This window comes from Glossina fuscipes, unplaced genomic scaffold (assembly GCF_014805625.2).
Source record: "Glossina fuscipes isolate IAEA_lab_2018 unplaced genomic scaffold, Yale_Gfus_2 303, whole genome shotgun sequence".
Lineage (NCBI taxonomy): Eukaryota > Metazoa > Arthropoda > Insecta > Diptera > Glossinidae > Glossina > Glossina fuscipes.
This window is the reverse complement of record NW_023998646.1, coordinates 534,621-552,871: the sequence shown is the minus strand read 5'-3', so window position 1 is coordinate 552,871 and position 18,251 is coordinate 534,621. Positions and strand designations below refer to the sequence as shown.

Sequence of the window (18,251 nt, the reverse complement as noted above, 5' to 3'; positions counted from 1 at the left end):
TATCGTTTATGGGATTGTAGCGGACATATGCTGTGCTTGAAAGATTCTAATTTATGACATTTGCTTTTTTTACAAGGGGCTATGTATTCCATTTCGATTATATATATTAATATACTCAAATATTTCCAAATTCTCTTCCTTTTTATCTCTTAAAACAATAACAGGTTTAATTTTACGGACACATTAAATAAAAGCATGTAACATCGCCTTGAATTCACTACAAACAAGATAATCTTTATACCCGTCACACAGATGTTACAGTTACTTTCGTTTTATTAAAACACAGAAGAGAGATTTATATAGCTATCGATAAGTGCCATTTCTGAAATTGGTGTAAGCCGCCGGTTATATGGTTGTGGCAAGCATTGCCCCGTCGTAAAAACTAAGATATTGGCTTCGGATAGAAGATTACTCCATGAAGGTTGGTGTTGAAAACAGACCGAATGGGCCCCAACTTAATGTACTTGATATACTCTGTATGCCACGACAAATGGTGTAGGGTATGAATAAAAAATCTAAAGGTGATATTACCTCTTAATAATTTTGTCATTTTCGAATATTAATTTTTCAAATTGGCTTGATTTATAGAATATAGAAAGATCTGTGAAAACTGCATATTATTTTTGATGCATTTTCGTCAATACATTTCCACTTGTACCAAATATAAATTTAAATATTTCACATAGCCCTTGTAGGAGCTGGTTGATGACAAAAATTTCTTATGTCTTTTTTTACTTCTTTATAACGGAGGCGAAAATAAACCTAAGTAGTTTCGATACAACTTTTATTTTTTGGTCTGGAAACTCTTTGTCTGTTAGATATCCTCTTCTCAAATATTGTGATTTGTTCTTTTTAAATGATTTTTTGCACTTACAAATTTTTCTTAGCAACGAGTAAACATTGAATACATTTTTCAAAAACTAGCTATAAAGTCAGTTACAACACAACAAATAAAGCAAGTGAAAATATAAAAACCAAAAACTGAATGTTCTACGCCTTATTGCAATTATTCATTTAACGATTTTGCAAACGAAAACGTTATTTGGGAAATAATCGAAAAAGTGGCTCGACCACAAAAGTTGATGGCAATATCTCAAAAATTTCGACGTGTAGGCTGACCACAAGAAAACCAAACATACAGATGGACAGACAGCCATAAAATGAGATATATTTTGTCAATTGCTTGGTATAATAAAATGTGGATCTACCCCAAATCCTTGTGAATATTTCTTGCATCTGCATAAATTTAACATAGGCTTGTACCCTTGTACCACAATTGGTGCAGAGTAAAAAAAACTTCCTTCAAGAGGAAATGTTGAGACAAAGCGTTAGAATGAGGAAGTCATTAGCAAATCACTTCTTTTCGAAAATTTTCAGGTAAATTATTTTTATCGTCGGTATTGCCAACTCCAATAGTTTAGATAATCTAATGTGTTGTAATATAATTATGAAACGTAAGCTGTAGAAGAAAAAGCAGGGAACAGAAATTCATAATAGTAGATATATATTATGCCATTGGTTTCCAAAGTTGAAAAATAATGCATAGTTTCTCGACTTTGATTGTTGCCAAGAGCATTGCTAGCACCGTTAGTTGTCTTTCAAAAACACTGCAGAAGCGTAACTGTTAATTAAGTACAATGTATGTCGAGAATGCATACATAACGGGTTAAGCTGTTGCATGCATTGCATACTGAGTTTACGTAACATATATTTGGAAATTTAAAAAAAGAAACAATACAATCGATTCAAAATCGTAACAATAACAGATTTACGGGTTAAAACAAACTGAACAATAAAACTTAGCAAACTTTTCTTTTTTCAATTTACTATAAATGTACAGCTTAAAATTTATTAACAATTTATTTGCAACATTTTTTTACTTTAGTTGAGGTTTCTTATTTTAATATTTATTTCGTTCCACTTGTTTATTAGTTTTCTACATATATATTAGTGTTTTTTTTTTTTTTTATATTCTTAATTTCGCTTAATATTCTTTTATAGTGAAAGTCTTTAATTTCTTAGGAATTGTGTTAAGAGAGTGAGTGATGCAATCGTTATCTTATAAGTTCTCTAGTTATGGATTTCATAATGAAGTACATATTTTTGTTTATATGTCCGCGATTTTCATGCATGTGCACTTGTATGCATTTGTCTGTGGCTACCAGCGCATATACATATACGCGTGTGTATATGTGTAGGGATGAGTAGATCTCATTAAATAATTAACTAATTTTCAATAGTATGTGCGTTGAAATTCTTCAAAGATTAATTTTCCAAATTTTATATTATTTACAATTAATGGTTATAATTTTTGAATAAATAAAAATTTATGCACTTACGTATTTCTGTTTAGGTTGTTAACAAGTAAATTCATTTACTTACTAAAGAATTTTTAGTTCTCATATATACAGCCAAAAGGCTAGTAGAAAATTTGTTTTAATGACTTCTTCTGTATTTTTGAATTTATTTATTAAATTAAAGTCGCTTTTAGAATTGTTTTTACATAGTTCCGTGTTGCCTCTCGAATATATATTAAATGTTATATATATCTAAATAAGTGTTCATACGCATATTCATGCACGTATGAATGCATATACAACATATATATATATATATATATATATATATACATATATACATATATATTATATACTTATACGTATATAAATATAATTAATATATATTTATTTATATGTTTATTTATTTTATTATTTATTTATATACATGTACATATATAGGTTTAACTTACTTGTTTTTAATACCATTATTACTGTTATTATTAGTAAATGCTTTTCATTTAGAACATAGAGATATATTGATTAATTTTTTCGTTTATTTTCACTTAGAAGTATTATGATTTCTATTTCAAAACGCGAAAAATTGCGTTAGCTGAGGGAATGCAACCCAAAAATGTTGTAAAGATGTTAATTAATTCCTACTAACATGAAAGTCATTGAACAACTCTCCGAGAATATTCATTCAAATTCATCAAAACTATTATCCCAATGGAAATAAAAGAAACAACCTATTAATTAATGAAAGGTAAACAAATAAATTAATTAAAGTGTGCTTGTAATAAACGGGTTAAAATAAAAACAAATCATATAGCTTATCACTATCGCCATCTCATTCTATGACCGCATTTTTATTAATTACGTCGAACTTAGTGACGCACATGAATGACGTCCCATTAGCTTCATACGCGAGAAGAGTAAAATAAAGATGACATTTCACTTATGAAAACTACCCAGATACAAAATCAATATATCCTGTAAAGTACGCGTATTCTTGATGAATATGAAATAAGGACTTTTATTTGCCATATGCAGCATTCACCCGTTTCTCGTTTGTGTTACTACAATCAGAAGTAAAGAAAATTACAGTACAACGTCTGGGTTGAATTCCATAAATTAAACTAGAGAAGGCGCCTTTTTAGAGTTTCTTAAAATAACAATTACTAAAAGGTTTTTAAAACACAGAAACAATTAGGAAGTCCGAACTATATTTCTAAATATTTTAGAATTAATTGGAATATTTATGAAAAGTCAAAAAGCACATCAGTCAATAAAAAATTTGTTCACTCTGCATTTCGCATCTAAATGATACGAGTGTTTCGAAGGCAGTCCTCTACATATCCTACGAGAGGTAGACGTAACTAATAAGACCCCATATGACTGATTCTCTATGTTTGCCTTGACTTGACAAGTAACGTTACTTCCACGCAATAAAATACGGAAATCCTTTCACGCCGTCTTATTTCATAAGAATTTTTGCAAAATTCGATTTTATCAACATAAGAATGATTTCAAGAGGTTCATAATCATTTCAAAGATTGTCAACGTTATAATTTTTACAGGACGTAAGATGCACGTTTTTTCAGGACCAATTGTAAGAGATTTGTAAACAGAAAATGGTAGCTGAGAGCCTGATCTGGAGAGTTCGCTTTTTCGGGTAGAAGTTCAAATTTAAATTTATGCAATTTTGCCGACTTACGACAACACTAGATTTCGTTGTATTGCGGGTAAACTCGGTGAACACATGAAATCAGCGTTCCCATGCCAACGTTTTCATACAAACTAGCGAATACATCGTTTTTTGACTTCTTTAAGATGTCTGCCATAACTCTTGGCCTGTGAAAAAGGTGCGTCCTTTATAAAGTTTTAACTTTTTCGACTTTCTTGACTTGTTGTTTAATATATAATTTAGATATACATATAAAAGGAACAGGACCAAAGTTTTATTTATATGGAAAGGTCAGTAAATTGGGTGAAGATAAGCAAGTTAGGATTAATTTTATTGACGCTATTACTCAATTCAATGTTGGTATAATTAGGAACTTGCTATTGCATTGGGTTTATACGAAGCTTCTGCCGTCGACTGATCGATGCTTTGCAGTTCATGCTACTAGCAATCCATATCTATTAGACAGAGAAATTTCGAATTGAATGCTATATTAAATTTCTTGGCTCTGCGTTAAAGATATTAAAATTCGAAAAAACATTAGTTCATCCATCGGAACATACTATTTACACTTCCACAACTATAACGTGCAATGGGTGTTCGGCAAGTTTATTGCTAGCGATAGACTGCGGCTTCTTTACAAAAATAGAAGCTTTGAGGATTTTTACAAAGGCAGAATCTTATCAACATTTTTCATGGTAAGTTAATAAGTATCCATTAGAGAGTGAATTTTAGAAAAAGTGGGATAAATTGCTTTCACGCGCATCGAGTAATTAAAGCGAGTGTTGTCGTGCAAAAAAATTGTGATTTCTGACGATAATAACACATACCGTGAGGAGAATAGGAATGCAACAGTGCAAAAAGGGCTCTGGTTTAAGAAAATTCTGCTTTACCATCTTTAGAATGTTACGACAACTCTTCTAACCTAATATCAGTATGTATCTAAATACATATATCGTTTAATAGTGGGTACTAATGTAAGTGATCATATCACACCTTTGCGTATTGCCGCTAAAATTTGGATTGAATACTAATCGATTCATGTAACAAGATAGCGTTTATTAATTGCGTTTTATGGTTTTTATACGCATTCTTTCCTAACTTTTCTAAATTGTTTTATCTAATAAATTGAACTAATTTTTACAAATTATATACTAACCTCAAATAGAGTTAAATACCTGTCTAGGTTAATAATTTAAACTAGTTTAATAATTAAGTTTTGTATATTTGTACGTATGTCTATACATTGTTGGACATTAGCTTTTGTTTTGTTCTTTTTTTTTCGTTTTGCAAACTTTAACTATTTATAGAATTTTTTATTAAATAATTAAATTTTAATTACGACTACAAGCACATTTGTGCAAGTATGCATGTTATGAGTGCACAGTTAAAATGTCCAAACTATTATATACATCATTATGAAGTGAATAGATAAATAAAAAATCTTTTTTTAGAATTTTGAATTGTTGTATTAAAAAGGTGATTTGGAGAAAACAATTACATATTCTTTTTGACTGTTGGTTATTAGATTCAAGGATCGTTAATTTTGAAAAACGAACACTAACCGGACATTGAAAAAACAGCCTTGAAATTAATGAAGATAATTTAGAGTAATTTTTCTTTTTTGTTTCAATTTTCAGTTTGAGGAAAAGTTTTCTTAAATATTAGTTCGTTTTCATTTCTTATTTCATTTGACTACTCTTATGATTTGCAACTTATTAAATTCTATTTAACTTAACCTTTATACTCATATATACAATGAATTTTGAACTAATAAAATTTTTGGTTTTCCTTTTTTAAATTTATCTTAGTTAAAATTTTACCTATCACGAAAAAGAAATTGACAAGTTTTTTCATGTATGATGATCGTGAGTATCTGCAAAGATAGAGGTGGAAAATGCTTGAAAAAAATTTTGTTGTATACATATTTCACCTGAGCCTCGTGAAGCATTGTTAGCATAACATTGCTGATAGGAATTGAATCTGGAAGTGTTCAAGAAAAAAACCCGTTCATTAACCCATTTACCGTCCTCAGACGAAGGTTGTCCCATTCTTTTCTATACAACTTTGCGAATGGTTGACACACACAGTGTTCATAAATTTTTTGTTAAATTCACTTAGTATATTATTTTATAATGCCAATTGGCTTGAATGTATAAACGAACCAAAAACCAATGAGGTCCGCGACTGCTCTTTTGGGTTTTTGGCAACAAACTTTCGCACAACGAAGATTACTCTCTGTGTGAGATTTTGCGAATTCTCATCGCCGCTCGTTGAAGGTCAAAACCAACACAATTCGGCCTTTTAAATTTCTTTCATTACTTTATACTTTTGCATTCGGCACACAAGACTCGGCCTTCCTTTTATTTCTAACATTTTGAGTTATTCGATCTCGGGTTTTTGTTTAGAATACAAAGGAAATCGCTCTTGTATTTTGTGGGGTAACTCAGTATAGCGCGGTCTCGATTTAAAAAAAAACTTTGCCAACAACCTTCACATTTGAACTTATAAGCTCACAAACACAAATTACGCTGAATATTTCTTGCTCAGTGGTTTTCTAGTATTTTTTCAGTTGACTGGATACCGATGCCGTCCTTCTTCTGCGTAAACACTTAAGAATGTTTATCACACATGCTTCACAGTTGACCAGATTAACAGACGAACAGGTGGATATGCTTAGGTGTATTTATTATCGGTCAAACATATATATTCCTTAAGGGAGCTTGGTTTTGGACGTTTGGCAAAAAATTGAAATCGTGACGTATTATGATATTCGCAGGCGTGGTCTATTTTTTCATTTCTGTACAGTTACTACAGCATCGCCGATAATATATACGTTCAAATTTTTGTAGATTTATGAATAATAAGCAAAAAACCAATATTTAATGCCTTTTGAAAAAGACGGCTGTTTCCAGTTTGCATAGCATCGTATGCGTGCGCTTTGGCTAAATTTGAAATCAATAGCTTCATTTTTGTGGCCAAGTGAACGTTTACAACAGACAATATACAGGCGGACAAGCGGAAATCGATTCAGGACGTGATGCCGAGCATGCATACATATATGTTGTTGAATCTCTAGAGCTTCCTCTGGGTATCGCAAATGTTTTGCATAGACGAATATACCATTCATCCTTCGGCGCTGGTTAAAAAGAGGCGAAGGTCACCTTTTAGCTCTTTCTGAATAAATACTCATGAATGGTGGTATTGCTAGAAAACACTAAAAATAAAATTGAAACTCAAGCACCAAAATAATAATATTTTTAAATACTACTCTGTCTCCGCTTGCAAAGACGCGTTCGAAATCAGAAACTTCTGATGACTTGGCAATAAATCTATAATATATGGCCCAAATTCGCTGCACTGTCCAGATATATATGCATATATATATCTACCTATTTTTTTTGTCTTGCGCTTTATTTGCAGACAATTCATCACAAAATGAATCTAAGCTTTGAGGCCAGCTTGCTTTCTGGGTCGAAAATGGTGCATAAGAGGTCTCCACTTCGCAAACTTGATACTCTACGGTTATGTTATATTCGCTGCGCTGACGTTTTAAATTCAACTTAACTATGTACGGGATGAAAATATTACAAACGTCGCATTATTTCATAACACTTACTGCAACGATTTAATCGTGGGCGTTTTCGTAAAAGTACGGCACTGTGCCACTTTATTCGGTGTTAATTGGACGCAAAACGATAATCTATAAGTGTTCAAAAGGTGGCTATGAATTTAGCTTTTTATTCTTCCAAACGGGAAAATTTTTGTCCTTCTCTCTCTCTCCCTCTGTCCGCGTAATGATTCCGTTAAAAATTAGTTTCGCCACCCATCCATGGATCCATCGGGAAACTAATTAATGAATGTAAGACATAACAAATGGTTTATTTTTCGGCTGTTTTCTTTTTGTAAGCATTTTTCTAAATGATACTTCGCTTTTCGAGACCCAATGCAGGTGTTTGGCTTTTGATGGAAATACTTGCCCCAAATGGGTATATTTCACCCAAATACGTAGTGACCGCACAGGTTGTTACCGCATATGGGACTGAATGTTTTACAATTTTTTTTTTTTTAGAAGCTCTTGATTAAATAGAATAGTATCAATTTTTGAAAGATGATTTTTACGCGGCGCGTCTTCTTGCTCTTATTTGTTTTTACTTTTGTGTCACCTCATTTTTGAAGGCTATTATTTTTTGATTACCAATTAATAATGTAAAATTAATGGAAAATTCAAATGCGCTCTAATGCGTTCGCCAAATGTGATTGATTGCCGACGCGTTTTATGAGAGTTAACGCAACACAGCTGTGATAATTTAAAATAACCACTAGTTACAACAAGTGTGTCTCCGTGTATGCGTACATGTCATCGACTCAATCACTTTAATTGGAATATTGTGGTCATAAAATGTAGTTTCATTGCGATGATATGCGTGAAGCGTTGCTCTTGGACATTCTATACATTTACATTGCATCAATACCTAACCACACTGTTAACGCTATTTTGAGCGTAGGTTCGACTGTCTGTGGGTAAGAGGTCCCGTTTATAACATGTAGTGTGTTTGCGTGTAAGCTTCGTCTTAAAAGTATCCAAATGAGCTCAAGGTTTGTATAATTATCTTTAAATATTACAGTTAGTAGTAAAAAATAGACAAGATTTGTAAAATATTCAAAAATACTCAAAGTTTTCCAACTTCGTTTGGTCCAATCCAGATTCGCTTACCTTGTGTTATGGCTGTTGTGATGGCGGCGGGTGTATTATAGGACATTGTTGTTGTTGCCGTGGCTACGGTATGACCCGAACTTGGTCCAACAGCATTAATACCTGAACCATTTGCTTCCGACGCTTTCATTTGCGACTCACGTTCCGCTACACGTTGACGAAGCAAACGGATTTTTTCCTCTTTCTGAAAATAGTTAATGTCATAAAAAAGTTGATCAGTAGAGTCGTAAATTAGATGAACAAATTTCCTCAATTAATTTTCATCTTCTAAATTCGATGGTAGTCAAGCAGAGCAGTTCTCATCGGAAACAATACTTTTAATTGAATTAACAATTGTAATAATAATCAGATAATAATAATGGAATCAAGCTTAAATTTCACAATGGAGCAGGGCTGATCATTAAGTATCCTGCATTTCGTCTAATGCATTTCTTCACATCTTTTCATAAGAAACCAAAAACTACATCTTGTTAACATCTGGAGGAAAACTTTTCATGAGATGTGCCTCCAATTTAATAAAGTCCATTTTTTGTCGGAAAACTTAACATACTTCATTTAGTTTCGTCACGAAACATCAATTACGAAAAAATGAAACCTTAGTTTTTATCTTATATGGGACCAGATCCGAAAAATTATATAACGCAAAATTAGCCCATTAGATGTGTATATCAGAAAAACATTTCGAACAAATTTTCGTCAAAAAGCACTAAAAATTGGATTCACTGCCATTAGATCTCATCAACAAATATGAGTTTATCTCTTGTATAAAAATGGTTTTGAGCTACGTTTAAAAAAGTAGTGACAACTGAATGAAATATTCTACATCCGGTTGGTAAGCTGACATATTACTATTTATGGACTTTTAGTAGACATTCAAAAAGACGAATTTTCAAAATAGGACGTTACACGTGCAGTAATCGTGAAAGCGTGTCAACCAATCCGTTTTCCATAGCGTCACTGTATCAAAAATCAGAATAGATAAGTTTTATTAAAGCGCTTCCGAAATTGCGTTTTTTTAAACATATTTAGGGCATGATTCTAAATCGATTATTACAAAAAGGTGGATCTATACCAAGTCCTTCTGGGTGCTGCATAAATTCGCACCATCTTGCTATATCTTTACCAAAAGCAACAGTACTAAGTAAAGTAGTAAGAAGTTAGTGTGCACATTCGATACGTATGACTTGACGTTTTGTATTATAAATTAACCCCTTAGGAAGTTTTTTTGCAAGCTAAAGAAGCAAGGAGGAAATGTCTACGACTAAGGAGAGAAGTTACAAGCATTGAAATTTGAAATACGACAAGATTTCAAGAAAAGATATGCAGATTTTCTTTACGATATTATCGCCTTACCTTATTGCTTCGGATATCTATAAGATTATGTAGCGTAGCTGGCGTCACAATCGGAGCATCAATTTTAGTGACAAATTTGGATAATTTGCTTCACTGTACTCCATACTTTCACATATTGGAGCATAAAATGCACCACAACGAAGGGGATGACACAGCTTCAAAAGTAATGAAAAAGAGGGTCTTTGTGAAATGATGTGGCACAGCTTTTTTGTAGTTATTTTTTTGTTTTTTATTATTGCTTCCCTTATAAAAATAGAAAAAAGTACGACGAAAGTGCAGCATAGAAACTAGTAAAGGGTAGTCAAGAAAAATGCCCTATTTTGGTCGTACACCTCGTATTTAAATTTTTCATTCTTCTTATTCCAGGGATGAATCTCAAACATTTTAAAGTATTGCGTCAGGAAAAAAGGTCGTGATGTTTTCCGCAATATTTCATTTTAAAGTGTCTTAGCTCCGGTCACATTACATCTATGTAGGCATATCATAGCGTATGTCAACAACGATAATTGCAAACAAAATTATATCCGTCTATGATTGAAATTGCTTTAAAAAACTCAAAAAGAAAACATTTCGATACTGTATAATATTGTGTAGGCGAATGTTTCCATCCTTTTGCAGGCGCGGGAGTTTCTTTCGTTACGTTTTTTGTAATTCATGAGTAGCGGAGAGGAAACTCAATTTGTTTGCTTCTGAAGACAATGTTGTTCTCAGCCTATGTTATACTAAAAGTGTGTTCTTTACTAATTGGAACCATTTTCATTACCAACCTGCTTGCGAGAAATTCTAATGTTATTTCTAACTTTAACTTTACAGATGTTTGTTAACCTTTACTTTATAGAACATCTCCGGAATTTCATTTTGGATGTTGCAAAGTTTATGACAGATTGTGGTGGCAGGCATAAAAAGACGACATCAAATCCACCGAGGCACCAAGGAGATAGTGAAAATTTATTAACAAAATTAACAGTCCGTAAATGATCTGCTCGGTTTTGTTCACATTTTGAAGTTGAAGACTATAACCCATCAATCGTTCGGACTTCAGAAAGTTAAAACATTTATTTCGGTCTTCCGAACCATTTCGGTTCTGAACCCCTTCGATCATTAAGGCCGGATATGACAGAGTGCTCAACATTCAGGTAGCACGTAAACTAACAATGAAAAATTCAATGGATACGTTTCTCATCTTCAAATTGCTCCTAAGACAAAATAGAATCGCTCTAGATGGATGAAGCTTAACAAACGGTGTCTAAATCGATGTAATGTAAAACAATGCAGTTTTTTTAATGATTAGTCACTAAAGGTGTGTGCCGTATACATGTAACAAGGTAATGATCAGAAAATCATAGCTAGAGAAAGTACATGGTAGCAATACTGGGAGCTGTGCGCTCGGTGTTGTGCTCTCACCGACCGCACATCGACTGCAATTAAAATATATTCTGTCGCATTGAGGGTTGAACCCGGGTATGCTGATTTAATAGTCGGACTTCTTAACTATTGACTAGGCGTAGGATTGGCCAGAAATCGTGCAGCTTGACTCGACCTAACTAGCAATACAGCGACGAAGACGTCCATCTCTAATGACTTGGCAAAGATTGAGAGCATTTGGTTAAAAAGTTTTTCATACACACGCACCGCACACCAAATATAAGAACAATGTTTTGGAATAATGGTGGAAAAACGGTACTAAACCTTTCCGTGATCTATATCTATACTTTATTGTAAGTCAACATATTTTTCTTCAAAAATTTGCCATTTTATAAGCATAATGGATGGCGTTTCAACAAAACGAAAAGAAATCATATATATTTATGAAGACTATTTATATGTGGACAAAAATTGTTCATCATTCCAAAGAGAATTATCTCATAACCGTTATGTATTCGCACATATTTCATAATAAATTTATATCATTCTTTATGGCTCTTGCCTTTGCGCTTCTTATGCAGCTGCTCAAATGGAATGTATTTTGTGATCTTCTTTCTACTACTTTATAATATGGACTACTTCTTCTACCCGAAAGTGCAAATGTACGGATACTGTTTACTTTATTATTACTGAAATAAAGCTTAGAAAAAGGAGAAAATAGAAAGGATGGAAAATGGGCATGCATCGCGTACTTTTGAGAATCATTTTATTTATTAAAGAAAGACAATAATTAATCAATTAACTAGTTTTATACAAAGGATCCAAATATTCGTTGGTTTTAATTATTTAATTCAGATCAGGACCACCCGACATTGGTGCCTATTGCTCTCTATATAACAATTTTCACTGTAAGAATAAAACGTGTACAAGTCACGCACGTAAGCCTTACAATGGATTTCGATATTCGTATGTATTAAAAAAAATATCTTTTTGCTTGTGGACGTGTCAGTTGATCGCTTCCGTAAAAGTTTAGCAATAGAAATCGTTTTAAGAACTTCAATGTTTGTGAATACACCAGTTTTTTTTGGGAATTCTAAGCTTTCATGTATATTTTTAGTTTTAATTTGTGGCTGTCACTAATTTTCATGGACTTGATCTTGAATATAATTAGTATGATAATTATAAGATCTAGACTTCAAGAGCGGCGCAACCAAAGATAATTTGCATATCCATTCTCATCAGAACTGGCATTGCTTTGAAGGGTAACATGGCTGTAGATTCTTGGAAATTTAGAATTTGTTTATTGGTTTCGATCCTTTAAACAATCAAGAATGATGTAGAAAGATGTGTGTCATAACAAAATTTTAAGCGGTTCGAGAATTTGATTTTTCGGTTATAGTTGTATCGCACTATGCGGATGCTTCGGGGTTTAAAGGACAAAAGCACTATAATTCTCCTGCGATCGTATTTTGAACAATGTCCTTGAAATAACATTTTAAACCTCAATACGCGGGTGAATTTCGAGAGACTTAAATCTTATCTATTAATAATATTTTGCTTTTTTTTGTCGAAAATTGGACTACTTCATTCAAATATTCGCCAATCACACAAAAATCAACATGTTTAAAATCTCTTTTAATTCTACTCTACTACTATTTCTCTAATTGTAGGCACACAGAAGTTCCTGTTTTTCTTCTTTTCTTTAGATTCAAGTTTGGTTCAGCTAAGTCGCTCACAGTCTTCATGCCATTAGAGATTCTTTTAGCTTCTTCAAGTTATATGATGGTCTCCTCGATCTCTTTGCAGCAAAAAAATGTGCGCCATCGCGGGGAAAGTCAATTTATCGTTTTCTTCTTTTTTCTTTTTTTTTTGTGTTTAATTATTTTCTATTACTATAGCATTTATTTTCGTTTTCAGCCAAAGTTTACAACACCGTTTGACTTTCAACAATTCAACCAGCACAATTACACACATACAAACAATTAAATTTAACATACCGGCTCCAGTTATTATTGCCGCGTTTTATACATATTTGTGACCAAAATTACGGCAGTTTATTATCTGGACATATAAGACACAAATCTATTGGCTATCTACTCAACAAACCAAAAGTAAATAAAAATTCTTAGTTGTTGAACCTCAATCAAAGAAGAAGAAGAAAAGAGCGAGTCAAACACTTTGTCCTTAACTGTCGACGATTTGCAAATGTCAGAAGGTCATTTACCTCTTTTAAAATATGCTAATCTCAAGTAACTAACTTGCTTTAATCAGTAAAGCTAGCATATCGTTGTAATCACCTAAAATTCTGACATATTTTTATCATAAATATCTACAATATCACTACTTCATCACCTGCACATCACTGCTTACATTTATTGGGTGGTTATTACCTTTTTTCTTCTTATGACTTATGGTGCGAGGATATACTAGGTTTTGCGGAAGATTTAAGAAGGATCCATCTTTTATTAAACCACTCGATTCAGAAATTGTTCTGAGCTCATTTTCGCCTGTGTTTATTCTATAGGGCGCAATATTTTTAATATTTTGACAAAGTTTGGCATACTGATGCGTTTTGGTCCAAGGTCGAACGTCGTTTAAATCGGAAGACTTTTTCCACCACTTCCCATACCATATCGTAGGGTGTTTAATGGTAAGCTGCAGCCTACTACAAGTTTTTCACATATTTATGTCCCTTTCTAATCAGTCAAAGCTTCCAACTTTGCCAGTCGTCGATTTACCGCGCTAAGCTGTATATTTGAAAATTTTCATATATAACTACTGAAGCTGCTTAAATTATCTATCATCTGCAGACATAAGCCTTAGTTTACTCGTTTATACTTTTATTTACATGTATATATATGTATGTATATATATAAGTTTATATATAGAAACACAGAATTGTGTGGTCTTCTCAATTGTTCATATTGGAGAAAATTTATTCGTCTGTGGTGCGTGCACCTTTAAATCTCCTTCGCAATACTTTTTAGAGAAATCGCTGAAACTTTCATATTTAAATGCAAAAATATTATAACAATTGAAATTTCAGTTATATCTCAACTTTATCCCTTTATTTATTTAATTTCAGCTCATGTTTTTGGTGGGTAGTAACAATTTACTATACTGTAAGTTTTCAGACATACTTATATACATATATGTATATATATATATATTCGTATTTGTATGCATACGTATATATACGTGATATATATGTATATACATATAAAATTAATTATACATTTATTTTTGCATTTCAAAATGAAAATACTTACATATAGACACTTAGAATGATAATAAAAATCTATCATTTAACTCGTTCTTGCCCCTAGTCCAAACCGACCTAATAACAATTTTAAAACTAAGGGTTAAGAAAAGAAGACCAAAAATTTTTATTTTTATATAAAGATATATATATATATATATATATATATATATATATATGTACATACATATGTATACGTATTCATTTATATATAAGTAGTTATATCGTTAGTACGCTTATACGATGTGTAAATAAAAATTGTATCATAGTCGAGTGCCCCGTCAAGGGCTAATAGTAGACCAGAATTCAGTTTTCGTAAGTGCGAATGCGAGAGAGATTGACGAGAAGTAGGCAAAATAAGAAAAAAAATCATTGCTCTTGTAAATATTCAAAGATATATATTTGTACATGACAATGTTTATGTATGTAATATGTATTTGACAATTATTATTATTCTTATAATTTTAGACTAATGAAATTAATTAAAAAAAGACATTGAGCACTAGTAACACAGGCTATCGGCTCTAATTAAAAAAAAAAAATAATAAAATGTACATTAGATAATGAGCTTAGTAGTGTTAATAAAGTAATGTATAGAATTGATATTCTGTTCTGAAGCTGATCGTAGAATGTTCAAAGGGTTAATCGTTCCAAATGCAATACTTCTAGCCAAGGAAAAGTTGAGGCAGTCGCAGAGAATGTGCTTTATAGTAAGAGAGTGTCCACAACAGCAGTTTGGGGAAGAAGACTTCTCCAGGATCCATTGGTGAGTTGCAATTGTATGACCAAGGCGAATTCTCGAGAATGTTTGGATCTTGGTTTTCTCAACATTTGTTGGATATAGAGGTGGAGTTAATTGAGGGTTAATGCAAGAGTAGTGTTGATGATGGTATTGTAAATTTCCTTCTGCAATTTTCTCTTTAACTTTTCTTCCATTGAATCTTTGAAGATCCAACTTTTCCATGACATCATCCATAATTAGAGGAGCAGAAGCCGCATACTTTGCCGCTCGATCAGCCTGCTCATTTTCCAGTAAACCGATGTGACTTGGTACCCATAACATTTTAATTTTTCCGTCGGGTGTAGTAATTATATTCATTAATTTGTTGATGGTGCTCCATCTCGAAGTCGAAGGGTTCCGAGTAGCTTGTGATACAGACAAACTGTCGGTAACAATGACCGTTTTGAGTTTGTTTTTATGGGCAAGGTTGGCAGCGTGAAGGATAGCTCTGGCTTCGGTTATGAAAGTTGAAGTACTTTCGTGAAATATGTGGTTGAGAAGAACCCGTCCTGCAGCATCTACCACCGCACAATAAGGAGGCAGACCAGGAGATTTTGAGCCGTCTGTGTACAAAAGATTCCAACCAATACTGTCCAATAATTGGGTTTTTTCAGCTATTAGATCCCTGAAGACGTAATTTGGAGTATCTTCTTTCTTGTGCGTAGACAGTGAGATGTCAAAAAAGCAGTCTTTCAAAATCCAGGGAGGTTTAACACCAAAAGAGAGGGAAATTTTTAAGGGAATGTTCAATTCCTTTGCGATGCACAAACAATAGTCAATTGCCGATGGTGACTTTGGAATTTTCTTCGCAATAATAATCTTTCTTACGTCATCATCGAGAATGGATTTGTTTGAATTAAGATGCTTAGGGAATATTTTAGCTTTTAACTCTTACAGTCTATTTTCTAAAGTTGGGAGACCAGTTTCAATTATAATATTATTTATGGGCGTCGTCCGAAAAGCATAACAACTTGCTCTAACGGCTTGGTGATAGACCGGTTTAAGGATGTTGATATTATATTTGCAGCTATTCCCATAAATTATCAAAGCATAGTCAATCTTGCTTAACACAAGTATTTGGGTAAGATAAGCAATAGTGTTAATATGCGCATGGCTTCTCCAAGCAACGTACTGTATGAAATTTACCCTTGTTAAAAGGGAGTTTTTTAACCGAAGACAGTGTGCTTTCCAACGATAATTGTTGGAAAACGTTAGCCCGAGAACATGGAGCGTCTGCACATTTAGTACTGGTAAGTCGTTAATATGCATCAGTAGATTTCCTGCATCGCACACTTGTTTTCGACAAATGTGCATTTTTTTTGATTTTTGTATAGAGATTATAGCTCCTGACGAGTTTGCCCATGTGGAGATCTCACATGCAACAGATTCGAGGATGTTGATTGCTTTCGTGTTGTCTTTTTCTTTTGTAAAAATGTATACATCGTCCGCGTAGAGACAATGTTCCACTCTTGGTACACGGCAAAGAATTTTGCTAATTTCGTTGAAAGCGATCTGGAAAAGCATGACAGAGAATGCGGAATGCCATTCTTTACCGGAAAGGAATCAGAAAGATGATTGTTGATTCTAACTTTGAACCGCCGATGCGACATGAATGATTTGATGTAGTTGAAGAATTTGGGTCCAACATTCCATGATTTCAAGAGTCTTAAGATAACATGAAGACCAACTCTGTCAAGTGCTTTTACGAAATCAATTGAGAAAATTGTTACGTGATTTCGTTCGGAAAATGCTTTGCTTGTGAAATAATCAATATGTAACAGAGCGTCGATGCACCCTCTACCCCGCTTGAAACCAACTTGTCACTTTGTTATCAGGTTGTTGGCCTCAAGAAACCAAGATAATCTAGATGCCATAATCTTCTCTAATACCTTAGAGAGGCACGATAAAGGAGAAATTGGGCGATAATCTGATGCGATGGAGACATTTTTTGACTTTGGAATTGGAACAACGGTTGCCAGTTTCCACATGAAGGGTATATGGCCAGTCATAAATACCGTATTATAAAGCTCCAGTAATTTCTTTTTACTAGACTTAGACATAGCACTGATCATTTGGTATGAGATGCGGTCTAGACCAGGTGTCTTCCCCTTCAAATTGGAGAGACAACTTCCAAGTTCTGAGGTAGATACGCAATTTTCCAGGAACATGGCACATCTATCGATATTATTTGAAGGAGATATTGGAGTCCTTTTATTTTCAATGAAAGCACTGGAGAAGTTGCTGTCAGAGGATTATTCGCACCACACTTTTCCAAAGTAATTAGAAATCTCATCTGCGTCAGTTCCAGTTCCATTGGGAGTGCAGATGGCAGAAATTTCGTTCAGGTTTGAAGTCCCATTAAGTCTGTTGATTTTGTTCCAGATAAGCAGCCGTGCGAATCGCTTTGGACATAATAGCCGCATCATGGTTGCAGTTCCCGTTAAATGGATTTGAATTCAAAAATGACTCTACCTGTTTGGAGTAATTGATCCAATCCGCTTTATCTAGGAGGAATTTGGTCTGTTTTGCTGGAGTAGCAGAGGACGTTGAAAGTTTAAGATCGATTATGATTGGAAAGTGATCACTATTATGTAGATCATCAGAAATAGACCAGGAAACCAAAGGAAGAAGTGAGGGAGAGCAACATGTTAAATCAATATGTGAAAAAGTATGATGAGTTGAGAAGTGCGTTGGTGTTCCATCATTTAAAACGCAAAGGTTGCTTTGAAAAAAGGCCTTTTCTAAAACAGTACCGCGAGTGTTGTTCACTGTTGAGCCCCAGATGGTATTCCAGCTGTTGAAATCGCCGCATATAA

General features: G+C 33.3%; 1 protein-coding gene across 7 annotated transcripts in view; it reads right to left on the bottom strand.

Moving 5' to 3' along the window:
- Window positions 1–2,776: 2,776 nt before the first annotated feature.
- The window catches only part of LOC119642997 (gamma-aminobutyric acid type B receptor subunit 1), a 314,997-nt gene continuing 299,522 nt past the window's right edge, over window positions 2,777–18,251 (bottom strand). For 6 of the 7 annotated variants that reach the window (XM_038042340.1, XM_038042341.1, XM_038042344.1 and 3 more), the window contains exons 15-16: window positions 8,678–8,861; window positions 7,893–8,573 (exon numbers count right to left, since the gene is read on the bottom strand). In XM_038042340.1, the coding sequence (XP_037898268.1) occupies window positions 8,419–8,573; window positions 8,678–8,861 (339 nt within the window). In that variant the 3' untranslated portion in view covers window positions 7,893–8,418. Of the gene's footprint in view, window positions 5,837–7,892; window positions 8,574–8,677; window positions 8,862–18,251 lie in introns of those variants that run through there. The other variant, XM_038042345.1, reaches the window with a different exon arrangement.